Source organism: Pundamilia nyererei, unplaced genomic scaffold (assembly GCF_000239375.1).
Source record: "Pundamilia nyererei isolate P.nyererei 1_Seehausen unplaced genomic scaffold, PunNye1.0 scaffold00044, whole genome shotgun sequence".
Classification (NCBI taxonomy): Eukaryota; Metazoa; Chordata; class Actinopteri; order Cichliformes; family Cichlidae; genus Pundamilia; species Pundamilia nyererei.
Window position 1 is genome coordinate 2,280,384 of NW_005187445.1, and position 17,067 is coordinate 2,297,450.

Consider the following 17,067-nt stretch of genomic DNA (forward strand, 5'->3'; position numbering starts at 1 on the left):
CACACACACACACACACACACACACACACACACACACACACACACGCAGAGAGAGAGGGAGGGAGAGAGAGAGAGAACCTATTTCCCTGTCTCCATCCACATACTGAAGGGTGGGTATGCCAGAGATTTGTGGGGGATGGGCCTGAAGTAGATACGAAGGAAGTGAATAGACTGAGAAATTGAGAGGGAAGGGGGTGGCATGCAAGGCAAGCACATGCTGAGCAGAACATTGGACTCATTGAGAAAAGCGCTCTCCATTCATGCTCTATCCAGTGCCCTATTCACCAAACTCCCACTCTCCTTGTCATATATGTACAGTATATTGACATGCATGTGCTCTCCGCTGATAACAAAGCCTTTGGAGTCTGAGTCATTTGATATGTGCGTTTGCTGTAAGTTACTTGAGATCTGCCATGACCTAACAAACAGAGAGGTAGAATACACACAGAAGGCGGCGAAAGGTCCCCTTACCAGCACTTTAAGGTCCCACTGCATTCTCAGAAATCTGTTTTCAATTGGATAGTAGCAGACCCATCAACTCCACATGGGTAGCTCATTTACAGGAGAACCCCCTGTGCGAAAGTGGGCTACTGTTGCCTACTACCTACTGGAAGCCTAGGTTGTTTTATCCGCATTCTCCACACCCATGCAATCAACATCAGACGTTTGTCCATTTCACGGGAGCAACATGAAAGGTCGACATATTTAACTATAAGAATAAAAGAGCAGTAGCAGTAAGGGAGTTTTATGGCTCTTGCATGCGCTTACTCATGGAACTCCTCTATGGGTGGCATATTGTCAGGATGGGATAACTGAGTGGCCTTGAACTCAGATTAACGTTTGCTGAAATACAGCGACAGCTACTGCCTGTTCTCAACAGGTACAACGCAACGCTACAGTGATATCATTGGAAAAATGAGTGAATAACATAAAAGCAATATTTTGTGGGGGGGTTTTAAAATGTGGCTAATATTATTTTTTATCATTAAGATAAAGCCATCAGTGAAATATTAAAAATAATATCCAAATGTTGGAAAAAAATTTTGAAAAAATAAAATACAAATAAACCCCAAATGCTTAATAAAATTAAAAGTCGTTTTTTAGTGGGGTGTTTTTTGTCATGGTAAATGGCACATAACACAACCCTATACTACATTATTAACCATTAAATATTTAAGATGAAGGAAAAAATTAAGACAAAGACCTACTTTTATTTAAATTTAAAAATATGGAAATTAGCTAATAAAAAACTCAGCTCAACAAAGTAAAAACAGATAACAAGGGGAAATAGCTTGGAAAGACTAAAGAATGGACTCAGTTAAAAAGAAAATATAAAAAGATAAAGAGATTAATAAATTTAAATATGATACAACAAAGAGAATATTTAAATTTTAATTTATTAATCTCTTTATTTTAACATAAAATGTTGTCTCAACAGATAGAGGCATTTCTGAAACATAAGAAACTGTACCGGGATCACAGCATCACATCCATGTTTTACAATGTTATTTGCACAGAGGTTTATGCAGGTGAACTATTTACATGCATCACATTGATATTACAAACCTTAAAACACATAGAAGATCAGCGTAGTACTGTACCTAAGATCTAAAACCAGAACTGAATTATTTTATATTATATTCTGCAATACAGAGACAATTTTGTACATTTTTTCCACTATATTATGATGATATTCATTTTGTTGTTAAACAAACGCATTACTGTGTTATTCATTTAGTAAATATTTAACTTTTCATTTTAATGCATTACTGGAGTCGTGTTTTACCTGAGTAAAGGATGTAAATCATTCCCGAGCTCAAAGGCAGCTTGTGTTTACATTGGAGAAGGTCATAGTTCATTCACAATTTTATTGTGGAGACAGTGGTATGTGTTGGTTAAGTTAATGTAGTATGAGACAATATAAATACAGTTAGTAGTCATTCTTTCCTTGGTTCCTAAAAGTATATCCCGCCACTTAAAAATATTTTTTTATATTTTGTGATTGAACCTGGAGAATTAAAGGGATCCGTAAGTGGGTGGGGGGTTGGGCTGCTAGTAGTACTGTTGGTGGCCCACTTATATCTCCGCCCTCCAATGTTCCAGCTCCCATGAGGGCGGCTCTTTAAATTGCCCCAAAACTCCTCCTGGCTGGCGCCTTTTTCCTTTATCTGTAGGAGACAAGACGAGCACGTGCGCTATTTATAGGACGTCGTTGGAGTAAACTTCTCATCCTGCTGGTAATTTTTATTATTTTATTATTTAAAAAAAAAAAATTAAAAAAAAAAAAGTATATATATTGACCCGCTCTCATTTTAATTCATAACTGTTTTTAAAGCGGCATGAGCTGGGATTTTAAAGGGGCGGGCTGTGTGTTGTCTGACGAGTAAAAGCTGTAGCCTATAGATCAGAGCGAGGCTTTTTAACCGGGTACAACCAGCTAGGCTTAAAGGAAACATTTCGTCTTAAATAGAGCAGAGGTTGCTACCGAGCGATAAAGGTGAGTGCACAAGAAAAGGACGTCGAAAGGCAAGCTAAAGTTTGCAAGCTACAACCGCCTAAATGCATTTTTACAGAGAGGCATCTCTGGCGAGAGGACGCTGCATGCTTTAGATGTGAAGCCGTCTTTTGTTGCTCCGGCCCGGGCTCTGGTTCCCGCAAATGAGCTCTGCTTGCATTTTCTATAGCACTCAGAAAAATGGGTGCCGCCATGCAGGCTAGGGCTTTACCCTGCAAATCCAGACGAGCACACACTAGCCATTGTGTGTATGTGCATGTGTGTCGGCGGCGGAGGAGGAGGAGGGGGGGGGATATCTCTTCGTCGCCCCGGCGTGCAGACATGCTGCGAGTGTCATGCGCAGGCCCGATTGTTGGCTACAACAACTACAGCAAACGGGCCTCTAAACATGGTCGTGGAGGCAGGGGAGCGCCGGGTTCAGTAGCATTTTGCAGGTTTGCTCGGCCTCCGATCGCTTACTGAGTCCCGGCTGTACCCTGCAAGCCAGTTTGATCCCAATCCAGTGTTTGTGTGGCACCGTCGGCTGTGTAATGGAGCACGGTTGTGACAGAAATAGACCTGGAAATAAGCGCGGATTAATTGAGTTAAACGCGTTACCGGTGTGTGGGTAGGCCGCCCCCTTTTTTTTTCTTTTTTTTGTTTGCTGTTGCGGTCACTGAGTTTAATAGCCCGTGTATTTTTCTGTGTGTGAACTCGACGCCTCCCCTTGCTGCAAGAGTGACCGGTGTGATTTATGTCTTTAGGTCTGAAAAGCTACGCAAACATGAGCGACAAGGGGACAGTCTCACCGAAAGAGAAGGAAGCCACAGAGAAGAGAGGGCGTGGAAGACCCCGTAAGCAGCCGCAGGTAAAAACCTCTGACGTAAGTAGTCCCATTCTGTTCTTCTATTTATTGGAGAAAGTGTGCTGTTGTATTTTTTTTATTATTATTATTGTATCCCAGAAATTACAATAAGGATGTATTTAATATTATTAAAAAGATGGGAGCAGATTTTTTTAAACCCTTTAACTCAGGTCTGCTGCAGCTGATGCTCAGGTAGATATTATTGCAGCTGAGCTTCTCATGCATATCCTTCAATGAAATTAAGACTCCTGAAATGGCTGCAGCATGCCCTTGTGACCATTTGCCCCTTCCTTATCAGTGTAAGGGAAGAACAACAAACTTGCCACATGTCTCACTGGTTTGTAAGCAACCTGTAACCTAAAGCCTTTAAACCAGATTTAACCCCCTACGACCCACCTCTGCTCCCCATGTAATGGATGACATAGCAGAGTCGAAGCGCACAGTGGCTCATATACCTGTCACTCAGCCTGCTGTGTTTTTACTATTGAATTGCTCTGTTGCTATGAGCTGCGGTTGTAAACACAGCAGAAATGCAACAGGAGGCGCGTCAGCCATGACGAAGCTTACAACCACACATGAATAAGATAACTCACCTCGAGCTGAATGTACCTTGCTTTTTTGCATGTGACGGTAATCCCCTAAGTGCTTACTGTTGCATATTTCCCTTAATGACACATCTGTTATTTGTGAACTTGTATCTGCTGGACCATGGCAACCTTTTTAGCATTTAATGCACATAAGTTGCACTGTCTTTACCTCAGAGAGCTTTGTTTTGTTTTTTTGTAGGTCTATATTTTGATTTGAAAACCTTGATCTTGCAATATAAGCCAGATTTTTAAGAGCTTATGTTCCTAAAATATTGTCCAGATGTTTTATACTACCCTAACTTTGTCTTGATTGTGATTGCCAGGAACCAAGTGGGTCCCCTACTCCAAAGAGGCCCAGAGGACGGCCGAAGGGCAGCAAAAACAAGACAACCGGCAAGGGCAAAGTAAGTCAATGCAGTCTGCAGACGTGTTTTCACATAGTGACAGATAGTGAGTTCAGCAGCAACGAGCGCACATCCTGATCCGGAATAGCTGCAATTCCAAGATGGGCAGTCGGCGTTAGTGTGGCATTTGTTGTAAATTTGTTTCTTGCAAGTGCTTTGTCTTTTTCTCCAAACCCCGGATTCCTTTTGGTTGATGAACATTTTAACGGTAGCTAACCACCTCCTTGTAAAAGGATGTCCTGCTGTTACTTGAGATATATTTGTTGGCTGTAATCTGGCTGCTTCCCCCTCGTGGTGTCAGAAATAGCTTGGCTAGGGTTCCCCATTGTAAAGACCTTGGTTTACTGCCTCACACTTTCTTTTTCTTTTTTTCTTGTTGGTGATGCTCACCCTCTACTTCCTGTCCTCCAGCTTCCTGCAGCTTGTCATGCAAAGTGTGGTGCAGGTGCAGAGGCCGCAAGACTGTTTCCAAGCTGACACTAAGCACCCCTCCGCCCCCACCCAGCACACAGCCCTAGTTCTTCTCTGCCTGTCGTTACCATAGCAACAACTGATTTTTCTCCCCCGCCCCAACCCTCCGGTTCTCCCTGCGCTCGGTCTTCACTGCTATGTATGGGAAAGGCGGAGGGAGAGGAAGTCGCGCATACATGTTTTGATATAGGTTTAGCAGCGAGGGCCGAGCTGCAGAGGGTTTGTGTCTCCGCTCAGTTTCACCAGCTGTCTCTGAGCCTCAGACCAGGTGGCCAGCGAACTGGAGTGCCCTGTGTGCAGTTCCTGTCGGCCTTCCAGATAATAGCCAATGAACCCAATGCCCCCTTTCCATCTGTCTCATTTTAGAGGCCTTACCGCCATCTACAGGCAGCTAGCTGCAGAGCTCTAGGAAATATTGTTTACACCATTGCTTTTTGTGCCCCCCCCCCCAAAAAAAAACAAAAACAAAACAAAACTCAGAAGTTTTAGCAGATCAGCAGGTCAGTGACCTTGAGGATCACAACAAAATGTTAGAGCCCACTTGGAGCTCTCTTGACCTTTTTCCGTTTTCTCTCACAGAAGGCAACGGCAGCCCCATCTGCAGGGGGAAAACGCAGGGGAAGACCTAAGAAGGAGGTAAGATCCCATGGACAAACAAGTGTTCACATCAGTTAAGCTGTTCCTCTCCCAATTGAATTATGCTCGGTATGAGTGCCTGCAGGGTGAAATTGCATTTTCCTAATTCCCTTGCCTGCCTTGTTCCTTGGTCTTTTTTTTTTTGTCTTTTTTTTTTTACTCATTGGCTATTTTGGGGTCTTGTGTTCATTCAGAGTTGCATGGTCAACCACTCTTTATTGAGTAGTTTTAAAATGGCAAATGTCTTTAAAGGTTTTCTGTTTTGTTTTGTTTTTTAACCAGATGTTGACAGCAGGATATTTACTTTTAGGAGCTTCAAAATGAGTCGCCCAACTACATACAGCCGGTCAAAGCAGCATGTTTTAATCTAGGAGAAACTGCGGTCTTGTAGTAACATTGTGTCATGTGCATGAGTGGTTAGGGCGTACTCGTCTGGATTGCATTAGTCACAGAAAGGAATGACCCACAGTTACCCTCCTAACTAGGCTCCTCATTTTTATGAATGGACATCTTGGGCAGCAGTAAGTGTGAGCAGGAAAGGCAAGAGGGCAAAAAGCAGGATGCCTCATTGTGACTCACTGCTGTGTGTATGAATCATTTTTCACTACAGATGGCTCACTCTTCCCTTGGGTGTTCTTCATGCCACAGTGGTTTATCAGAGATTTTATAATAACATTTAGTCTCTTTCTTGTTGGTGCTTGGGGGTTATTAAAGTAAAAACAGTCGCGTTGAGGCATGAATCACAGGCAGCTATTGTCGTTGAACACTGATGGTGCTTTGGGCATTTTCCTTGTGGGTGTGGTCAAGGCATAACTTAACAGCCCCCCTTCCTTTTTTTTTTTTTTTTTTTTCTCCCCTGCAGGAAAAGGAAGAAAAAGCATCCCAGGAATCATCTGAGGAGGAAGAGGAGGAGGACCAGTAATTCACAACGCATGCTACCTCACTCAACATACTGACTTACTGTTAACCAGAACTGGGCTGTATCTCCAATGCCAGTGCCACCACATGACCACTGTTCACGACAAAGCCCCCTTTTGCCAAAGGAGGGTTAACACAGTACATATATCATGCAACAGCACTGGATAGAACGATGGACTTGCTCAAGCATAGATCTAAGAATTACATGAAAGGTAACAGCCCGTTTCTCTACATGTCATGTTATTACAAGTCTTTTATACTGGACAAAAAGGTGTTCTCCAAGGAGCCTGGACATTTCCTCCTTTTTATTTTTCTCTTTTTTTTATTTTTATTTTTTCCTCTCCCCTAAAGGTGGTTTGTAGGATGTTTTCTCTGCTTAATGTTACTTATTTGTTGTACCCGCATCTGAGATGGTAGGGCATATAGATTTTTCTCCGTGTTTTGTACTGGACAAAGGTGAATTTTACCTATACTTGCTTTTTTTTTTGCTTTTCTTTTTTTTTTTTTTTTTTTTTTCAAAAGTTTTTCTTTTTTGGTTTTGAGTGTTTGTGTGAAGTGGTTAACCTATCCTTTGCATTGTATTCTAGATGGAGTTGAGCTTCAGCATTTAGGATGAGAATAGGTAACTGATGGTAGAAGTACCTTTTCCTAATCTGCATAACTGACTTCACCCACCCGATTAGAGGAGAACCATCTTTAGCCCTCTTCCTGTAGGACAGTTTAGATTTTAGTGATGCTTCTCAGACTTCCTTCTCAGTTCTCTGCGTATAGTGGAGAGATGTAAAAGTGTATCATTAGACTCGATCTGACTTACTGTTTTGTTTTTGTTCCTTTGGGTTACATACATTTTAAAACACGTGTGCTGCTTTTCATGTTATAATAAAACTCTTTCGTATGTGTTTTTTAAGGTTGGCAGAGTTCTAGGCTTAAAGTCATCAGTGTCGTTTCTTCAGGGAGCTTTTACAAATGCTGTTACATTGGCGTCTTTGTCCTCACATGGTCCTCAGTTTTCCAAGCCCTCACTCTCAATCACTTATAAGGCAAACTGCAATTGATCGGACAAGGAGTTTTGATTGTAACACAGGATAGTTGGTGGCACTACTATCCAACAGGGCTGTATTATTATTTTTTTCCCTCATTCCATCTAGATCTCACTGCTTCGCCTAGCTTGGTCCTCCTCTCATCACTTAGTATGGTAATAATAAAAAGAAACTTTTTCCTTAGTCCTTTGAAGATGTGTGTTGTATGCCGTCTGCTATGGTTAAAGAAAACTTTTGTGTATTTCTAAGTGTCAGGGAACCCACAGTCACAGTCCACTTAACTGGGTTTTTCCACACACCTAAGCTGCTACAACCTCAGTTACGAAACCCGGAAAACTGCAAACAGGCAAGACAATGCCTGGAATTTCATACCTCACTCAAACTGCTTATTTTACCATTTATTGCAACTGGGTTTTTTTGGGGGTTTTTTTTAATGTAACCTCTGGCATGAGTTGACAATGTTTGTATATTTTATTTTTTTTCCCTCTCCTGACTGTAATGAGAGATCCAAGGGGTCGAGTATGTGATTGTGTGACGACACAAACACTTCTTGGCTCATTCATAACCGGAGCTGGCAGACAGGTTTTTGGTTTGTTTTGTTTTTTTTGTAAATGTGTGAAGCAAGTCAGGGAGACCTGTCAGCTTGACGACTGTGTTCGCTGACTGTGGTAGATTAGCAAGTGTGTTTTTATCCTTTTAAGAAAAAAACTTCTGGTGCACTGAAATGTTAGTTCAGATTTTCATGGACAAATGTTTGTGATGGACTGGGCGCTTTTTCCATGTTCCGTTGGCCACCGTGTGTCTACCACTGCCACACGTAGCCATCCTCACCGTACTCGTACAACGGTCATTTCATGTCCTCTATCAACTTCCTAGTCTCGACATCATGTCATTTTACATAGTAACGTCAGTCATCCGTTGATTTATATACTGTAAACTCAATAGGATGGATCATTCTTTTTAATGTACACGTATATAAATGTACAATGTCTATATTTCTATGGTGCCCTACAACAATTTGTATCAGAAAATGGTCAATAAAGAGAATTTTCTTTGTCACTTGTTCATATTGTTGCACTCTGCTGTGCAGCTCATGCAGGCTACAATGATGCATTGCAACTATCTACAAAAGTAAATTATATTTCCAGCGTTTCAACTACCTTACCAAGTCTCTTGAACCAATGGATGTACAGTCTGAAAAGAGAAAGATTGTAACAATGTTCCCAAAATTACATTTGCATCAGTCCATCTCCTCAAACATCACCTGAATGCACAGCCTTTCATGCAAAGTTTACCAGAGGGGTGTACTACATGTTAGGAATAAGCAATCGCACTGAGAGTGCACCACTGCTTGATAACGTCTAGAGCTGCTGGGCTCATAGGGATCAATCACATGATGAAACGCCTCTTATGTGAGCACTCGCAGAAGCTGAAGCAGAAAACCTGCCTGAACAGTTGAAAAACACCATTACCCATTTTATCTGACAGGGGTTTTAGGTTTTGTCAAGAAAGCCTTGCAATGTTGAACTTCATAGTTGAACCCCTCTGGTGTGTCACCTGTGCAAATCTCCTAAGTCAACAGTGGATACAATTTTAAAGATGAATGGCTCATTTCATAAAATTCTTCACAAAAGATGAAAAACTAGACAATGCATAGAATAGAAACACAATTAGGCTGATACTTAAGCACCTCTGGGTATAATAACTACTAGTTGGCCATCCCAAGTTTGCAGAGCTGGGTTCTCAAAGTTTAGGGAGTGGACTACCCAGGAAAAATCCACACTTTAAAGTGCCTGTTCAGCAAATAGTGGTTCATGTTGGCATTTGCTTTATTGTGTGTGTGTGTGTGTTTTTCTGGGCTTTAACAATTACTGAGGTGTCTATTTGTCAGTGTTAATAAGATTCATTCATCTATGACAACTACAGCTAAATGTGTTGTAATTTAATAGAAATGCTCCCACATCTTTTTGTGCACCGCTATGACAGACCACCAAATGGTAAGCCAAACTTTGAGAACCACAGCTGTAGAGGGTCAGGGTGGGGCTGGAGCCCAACCCACAGGTAGGGCACTCCCTGGACAGGTGGAAGCAAGGACTAGCGCTGAGACAACCAGCAGCAGTCACACCCAGAGCCAGCCCTGGAGTGTGGATTTTCTTCTGACACTGTGGATAAAGCACAGTGGGAAAACAAATGCCACACAGAAAGGTTTAAACCCAGAACTTTCTTGCTTGTTATGCACCACCATGCCGCCCACACTTTTAGATGTCATAACTGATAACATGACATGTTTGAGCATTACATGCTCAGTACAATACATTAGCTGTTGGACTGAGTAATGCTTCCCCCATCTGAGGGCAGTTAAACAGTTCAATTGTTCTTAGTTTACATTCACAAATGCAAGGCAAAAAAGGAACGGGGGAGGTTATGACTCGTAAAGAAAAAAAGAGCAAGACTTCCTGAGTGCTTAAAACAGTCAGACTTATGGCATTCATCTGAACAGATTCTTCAGCTGGAGGCAAATTTGTTGGTGCCATGCCTTGTAGACAGGACATATTTTGAGAGCTAGTCAGAGCTCATTTTAGGGATGAGAGTTTGGTGTTATTTACTTCCACTATCTGGCTTTTCATGCCATTGATAAGAGTCACAGGATTTGGCTAAACCACAAAAAGACGTGAAGCTCCAGGCATGACTTAGATTCTTTAAGCAAAGTAAAACTAAAGCGAGCTGTTCAATCATTTCACTGAAAATGAAACTGAAATCAAATTTAGCAGCTTGATCTTAGCTGCTAATTTTATTTTTCAGCAATATGAGGTTTTCTGAGAGTTTTGCAACAATGTAACTGTTGAACGCTACACTAGTCATTTTATCAGAGGATGATTTGTTTTTCTAATGCATTGCACACAACTCGTTTAAAATCACCAGCGCAGGCAATGATCACAATTCCTCTCGCAGCAGGACTGCTGATTTTTAAAGGGTACAGCACATTCATGCCACGAAGAGCACAGCTAGTACGAATGCTCACTGCAACCCACAGGAACATAACAGCTTGCCACACGTCGCCCACAACAACATAGCAAATGTAAACAACAGATTAAAAATCTACAGGTAGCTGTACCTTTGAAACTTTGAGTCATGTCACTGAATTTTTCAATAAAAACAGGTTTAAATAAATAATTTCAAATAAATAATCTTAAGGTACTGAGACTGTTAGGCACACAGGATCGGCATCAGAAGTTCAACGTCAAAGTGTACATAAAAGAGAACACAGGAAAATGCTCATCGTCACCGATGTGCTCAGAGACGACAGTAAAAGGAAGCAAATAAAAGCTAAGAAGTATTGTACACGATTGTTTGTACATCACGATAAAAATTACTGATCTCTGTGGTTGCAGGTTTGTCGTCACACCCCACAGTGCTCAATGTCAGGGTTTACCAACATCATGCATTGACGTCTTTGGTCAGAAGAGGGTGTTGCTGTTGATAACTTGACGCCCAACTTTGTACAATCTAAAGGAAAAAAAAAAAAGAGAGAGAGAGAAAAGCATACAGCTTAATAAAGTTATTTGAAAGAGCAAAAACATTTACTCAAGTGTGAAATCTCTTCTCATGAGAGGACCTGAAAACCTGCTTCGAACTAAACAATACTTTCGCACTCAAACCAAATTATACCAAGCTATGATGATTTGACAGTAGTCTCAGTTTCATATAACGAGATTATAAAATTCCTGCATGTCAAACTTCCACAGCAGAGGGAAACCAAGCTCGATTCATGCAGTAAAAGCCCGATGTCTTTCCGAAACCGCACAACCGTGGAATATCTTCCATAACAGGACTTTCAGGGTTAACTGAAATTTAATTTGCTCTCGCTGTATTGGATTAAAGACAACAAGGACACATTTATCACTAAAACGCAGGCAGACAAAACCTGAACTTTTTCCATGGCTACTTATCATTAGGAGTATGTGACTTTTTTTTTTTTTTGGTAATTTGGGCAAACTGACCCATTAAGGGCTTTTTCAAGCACTGCTCACATTTGTCCCTTTCCCATCTATACAACCCCACCTTGACTTGACAAATAAGAAGTAAAACTTTTTGACAAACTTTTTGGACAAAGTGAACATCGCCATCTAGTGAGCCTCAGGATTCAGTGCACGACTCGGCTCAAAATAAAGTGCTTTTTACTGGCAGACTGAGAAAAATGAGAAGGATTGTCATTTTGTTTTCTGAAAAATAAGCTGATGTTAAAATTCTGTGTTGGGAAAAGACATGCATACTTGTCAAGGGAAAAAAAAGACTATAAAATGATTTTTCAGATATTACTAAACCAGAAAGGCAGATTGTTTCATTTATATGGAGCAGATTTCAGGTCAGATATTAATAACTATGAGTCATTTGACGACCATATTCCCATAAAATTACAACTGGCTAAACTCGTTCTACTACTAATACTATCATCCTTTCTACTCTACTTCTATCTATAACTGAATGCAATAGAGGAACTGACCAATCAGTAGAGGAACTGGTGCACGCTAAAGAAAATTTCACAACCAATATAATTAGACAGTATACCAAACAGTATTAAGAGAATGTTTTCACTCTGCCTTTCTTAGAAAACGTGGTTGTGCAACTTTTAAACATGCTTGGCACAAGAATCCATGTCTTCCAATGGGAGCAATACTGAAAGAGTCACATAAAAACGACAAGCTTTACCACTTGCACTTCCAAGTAAAGAATCCAAAACTATAAAAACTGATGTGCCTTACCCTTGTGTCCTCTTCTTTCCACAACATTTCTTGTTCGGCTTCATTAATCTCCTCTGAAGGATCATACGTGTACACTGGTAATAGCTGATGACGCAGTCTGTCAACTCTGAGGGACCAAGAAAATAAACATTGATTCAGTGAAGGTATAAAGGTAAAAAAAGAAAAAACAAGAACAAAAAAAAAAAACTGTTCAATGATGTTGATGGATAAATTTTAATCCTACCTCCTTTTCCTGCGAATATACATTATCTGAAATGGACAAAATGAAAGATGTTACATCCGCTGTGTGTACGCTTGGATCTCAATTCACACTTGACTTTTAAGTTAGTAAGATGTAGGACTGCTTCATAACACAATGGCTCAACTTGACATAGATCATCCTATGCCATGTGTTCAAACCACTTACCACAGCGGCAATTATCCCAGCAAAGGTTATGAGGAAAAATGGCACCAGCACATAGCTGACAGCCACATTCCCATCTATGGTGGCAGGGGACTGAGTAGTACTGTTCATTGTAAATGTTAAGCGATAAGGGGACACAGGGGGCTGCTTGTGCAAGGCCTTTACGAGCAGCAGACACCCTCCCTGTTGCAGTCACTGTGCAGCGGATCACTCCTCAAGCTGCCCCCTTGTTGCTTCTGCCTCATCCTCGTCGCTCATGTGACTTCCACATGGTATCACTGACCTCCCTAATCAGCTACAAATCTGAGGACACGGGGAAAGGAAAGAATTTGGACGGTTAGCCAAAGAAACTGAGTTCATACAATGGCAGATGAGTTACTTGGTTGGAAAAACAAAAAAACATGCAGTAAACTCGTTGTGGTAAATGAAATAGACGTTTCAAACACTCAGTGGGCCAATTACACACAACATAAACACCGAATGTCTTGTTAGCAAGCCACTATTCCCCTGCTCAGTATTCTGTGCGTTTGCCAAAGTGCCAATTAACTAAGGCAGGCAGTGTTCCCTGTTCTAGTAAATCAGGCTAAAATATAATTTAACACTCGTTTAATTAACTTCCCGCTTCTATGGAGCTGTTAGAGACCCAGCCGAAGGTACCTACCGTTAGCTACACCGTTACACTATAGGCTGTACAGCGATACAAACGAGTCTAGGCTGATTTCTTACACGCCAAAGCTATATTTTTAAAATTCTGACATAATCGAATAAACCGTACTCACTGTGTGTTGTGCATAGCCTCTCTTTTCAGTTAATGCTGTGTTGTGCTTAGCAGAAGCTCCACTTCCGCTAGCCGCAGCAGGTCCAGGCAGGCAGAATCCTTCACAATAAAAGCGTATTGATGACGTCAGAAATCACGTCTCAAAAATGTTCCTCATTATCAGCTTTTTTAAAATCCGTTTTTTGTTTTGTTTTTTAAAATTTATTTCGGTTTTTTTTCCTTCTTGGTAGAGTGTCAGCTAGTTGCTGGAAACATTCCTCATAGAGTTTGGTTCACATAGATGATATGAATCTCTGGTTCAACCACATCCCAAAGCTGCTCTATTGGATTGAGATCTGATGACTGTGGAGGCCATTTGAGTACACTGAACTCACTGTCATGTTCAAGAAACCAGTTTAAGATAAAATTAGCCTTGTGCCATCATGTGTTTTCCTGCTGGAACTAGGCATCTGAAGTTGGGTACGCTGTCCACTTAAAAGGATGGACGTGTTAGGCAACAGTAGTCACTTATGCAGTATATCACCCACAAGACTGCTTTAATTCTTTTAAGTCATTTTACACCAAATTTAGATCCAACCACTTGAATGTCAAAGCTGATACTGAGACTCATCAGGACCAAACAACAATTTTTTTATTCTTCCAATTTTGTGAGCCTTGGTTTCCTTTTCTTAGCTGACAGAACTGGCACCTACTGTGGTCTTCTGTTCAGTTAGTCAGAGATGCTCTTTTGTATGCCCTGGCTGTAAAAAGCAGTTATTTGAGTGGTTCTCCTCTGACCTCTGGCATCAACAAGAAATTATTGCCTGTGCAAGATTGCTATTGTTTTGCCAGTGAGTACTGCAGGATGTAAGTGATTTTTGTTTTTTACTTTAAAGCTTGTAACCATTTTAAAACTGTGCACTCATATGGACTCTCCTCATGAGCAAGAGGAGAGGCAAGATGGCTGTATTACTTCTATCCATCCATCCATTCTCTTCCACTTATCCTTATCAGGGTCATGGGGGGCAGGAACATATCCAAGCTACCACAGGACTAGAGTCAGGGTGCACCCTGGACAGATCGCCAGTCTGTTGCAACACAGTATTAGTATTAGCACTATATTACTTAATGAGCCATTATGCTCCACACATAATATATATGTGTGGCAGTAAGCTAATTATAAAACTATAGCTGCATAAAATGAGTGAAACCTTTCAAATTTAGTAGATGAAGTCTTATCATTCTTCATTCTAGACCACTAAAGCTGGTTTAAGAAATGGATTTATCTACATCAGTGTTACCTTACACTGATTACTAATGAGTGATATGATACATTTAGTGTGCAGGGATATTATATATTAGCTTTGTGTACTTTTGTGTAACATTTCATATTGCGTAACGGGAAGTGCCTTTTCTTTGACCCTCGCCTGTGGGATTAGTGGCAGTACCGCAGTAAATTATCTTATGCAATGATACTGCTCTGTTTGGTGGCTTCTCCTCTTTACATGCCCTTCTCAGCAGGCTGACACATTGTGAAGCCTTGGTGCATTTAAAGATGCATACGATTAAGCAGTGCCCTATAAATAATGTTGTTCAAATATACTCAGTGTTTCCCCTCAGAGTCAGAATGATGCACAAACAAGAAGGAAGGAAGCCCATAAAGCATCACCTACACTAGCAGCTGTAAGCCTTGGTGTCTGCACTGTGATTCGTCCTGTGCTCTGAGGCTGCAGTTTCATTGTTTACAGAGGATAAATATACACTTTCATGTTTACATTTAGACAACCATGACACATGACACAAGCCAGTGCGATACTGACTGCTGTCTGCCTATATTCCACGAAGGTCTGATATGCAGTCTTAAACATGTTACTCATACAGGCACGTTTGATTGTAGAATTGTTGATGGGCTTTATATGGCACCCTGTAATGAATGAACAGGCTAGGATTTCATTTGGGATAATCCTCTTCTTAAAGCATTTCCTTCATCAGCTTTTCACAGGCATTCCAATCAGCAGCCTCTGTGGAGCTTTCTTGATCAGCTTCATTTTGAGGAAAAAACAAGGATTCAAGTGACATCATTTAAAATAACAAGCACTAAGTAAGTAAGTAGCTTTCTGGCAAGCTAACATATTTGACAGCCTCTTGTTTTCTCTCCCTAATAGGGAAAAATGACAGTACCTCATCTATGGCTCAATACCTTTTTCACACTAGAACTCCATTGGTTTCTAAAAGAGAACAGAATCTACGGAGGCATCTGTTTATCAGATTTAATTCTGTAATATTTCGAATAACTTTGGATAAATGTTTGATTTGTGTTAAAGCAGTAAAGTAAAAGAGATTGTGCTATGATGCGATATGATGAATATATCCTGTGTAATAAGGAGGTACTTTTGCGGTAATATGGTGAATCCCTGAATGTCCTTAAAAGCTTTAAATGTACCCTCATTCAGTCAAGGGTAAACACTGAGCACTTCCTAAATAAATTATGCATTTGATTTCAAAAGCACAACAATTCTAAATTGGGAATTTCATCTGTACCTCTATTTAACATTGCCATGTTTGCTGCTTTATTACCTGGAGAAACTTTGGACTGGTCTAAATCAAAATCCACAAACTTATCAGTGTTTTTAAAGATAATGTGCATCATATAGATTAACTATTATTTATCATTTAACAGTTTCTACAATTATTATTACAATTAAATAGAACCTCAAAATGAAAAACAACAAATAAATTTAACACATTACATCATGTCATTCTTTAGGCCAAAATGCAGAAGCTGTGTGGGGAAGAATTTTGGCCCATTCTTCTTTGAAACATTGCTTCATTTCATTGATGTTTTCAGGCATTTGTTTATGCACAGCTCTATTGAGATTCTGCCACAGCATTTCAGTCGGGTTGAGATCTGGACTTTGACTGGACCATTGCACCTTGACTCTTTTTTTCTTTTTCAGCAGATTTCCTTTTCAGCTTGGGATCATTGTCCTCTTACATGACCCATATGAGGCCAAACTTTAGCTACCAGACAGTTAGCTTCACATTTAACTCTAGAATATTTTGGTAAACATAGGAGTTCATGTTTTCTGAGTACAAAAACAGCCCAAATCATCACCCCTCCACTGCTGTGCTTGACAATTGGTACAATATGTTGTTAATATTCAGCTTTTTGCCAATTATGGCACAATGCATTATGGCCAAACATCTCCACTTTGGCTTTGTCTGTTCAAAGGATGCTGTGCCAGAAGTCTTGTGGTTTGTTCAAATACAACAAAACGAAGCTGTGCTGACTTGAAACTGTTCAGTTTTTTCCTCTTGTTTCTCACTGTACAATGATGGACTTCAGATGTTTCCAAATGGCCTCATGACCCTGTCCAAACGGAAATGCATCAACAATTGTTTCTTTAAGAATATTGGTGTTATCTTTCCTCATTGGTGTTGTGTTGAAAACACCTGAACACTTCTTTTTTTCACAGGAATACTCACACATGCCGAGGATCAGTTAATCAAGTGCATCTGGTGTCACCTGGATGCTTTTTGGCCTCTTAATTTCCATGGAAACAGTGAGAGTCTACGTAGCTTTTGTGTTATGCGTTATGTGTTATAGCTTTATAAATAAATAAATTATATCTCTATATGCAGATAGATAGATAGATAGATAGATAGATAGATAGATAGATAGATAGATAGATAGATAGATAGATAGATAGATAGATAGATAGATAGATA

At 40.4% G+C, this 17,067-nt stretch overlaps 2 protein-coding genes across 5 annotated transcripts; one reads left to right on the top strand and one right to left on the bottom strand.

Annotated features, from left to right (window-relative positions):
- Positions 1–2,103: 2,103 nt before the first annotated feature.
- On the top strand, positions 2,104–8,482 carry hmga1a (high mobility group AT-hook 1a). 3 transcript variants are annotated; one of them, XM_005731730.2, is made up of 5 exons: positions 2,104–2,237; positions 3,259–3,362; positions 4,270–4,350; positions 5,401–5,457; positions 6,320–8,482. In XM_005731730.2, exons 2-5 carry the CDS (start codon positions 3,279–3,281, stop codon positions 6,377–6,379), a joined length of 282 nt encoding a protein of 93 aa, XP_005731787.1. In that variant the 5' UTR covers positions 2,104–2,237; positions 3,259–3,278; the 3' UTR covers positions 6,380–8,482. The 3 variants fall into 3 exon arrangements, with proteins under 3 accessions (XP_005731787.1, XP_005731785.1, XP_005731786.1); XM_005731728.2 differs by having other exon boundaries at positions 2,105–2,237; positions 3,259–3,377; XM_005731729.2 differs by lacking the exon at positions 2,104–2,237 and adding an exon at positions 2,300–2,497 and having other exon boundaries at positions 3,259–3,377.
- Positions 8,483–10,428: 1,946 nt separating this feature from the next.
- On the bottom strand, positions 10,429–13,474 carry smim29 (small integral membrane protein 29). Of its 2 annotated transcripts, none has more exons than XM_005731731.1 (5): positions 13,361–13,474; positions 12,585–12,884; positions 12,402–12,427; positions 12,179–12,284; positions 10,429–10,922 (listed from the first exon to the last, which is right to left on the bottom strand). In XM_005731731.1, exons 2-5 carry the CDS (start codon positions 12,690–12,692, stop codon positions 10,854–10,856), a joined length of 309 nt encoding a protein of 102 aa, XP_005731788.1. In that variant the 5' UTR covers positions 12,693–12,884; positions 13,361–13,474; the 3' UTR covers positions 10,429–10,853. The 2 variants fall into 2 exon arrangements, with proteins under 2 accessions (XP_005731788.1, XP_005731789.1); XM_005731732.1 differs by lacking the exon at positions 13,361–13,474 and adding an exon at positions 13,243–13,348.
- Positions 13,475–17,067: the final 3,593 nt, after the last annotated feature.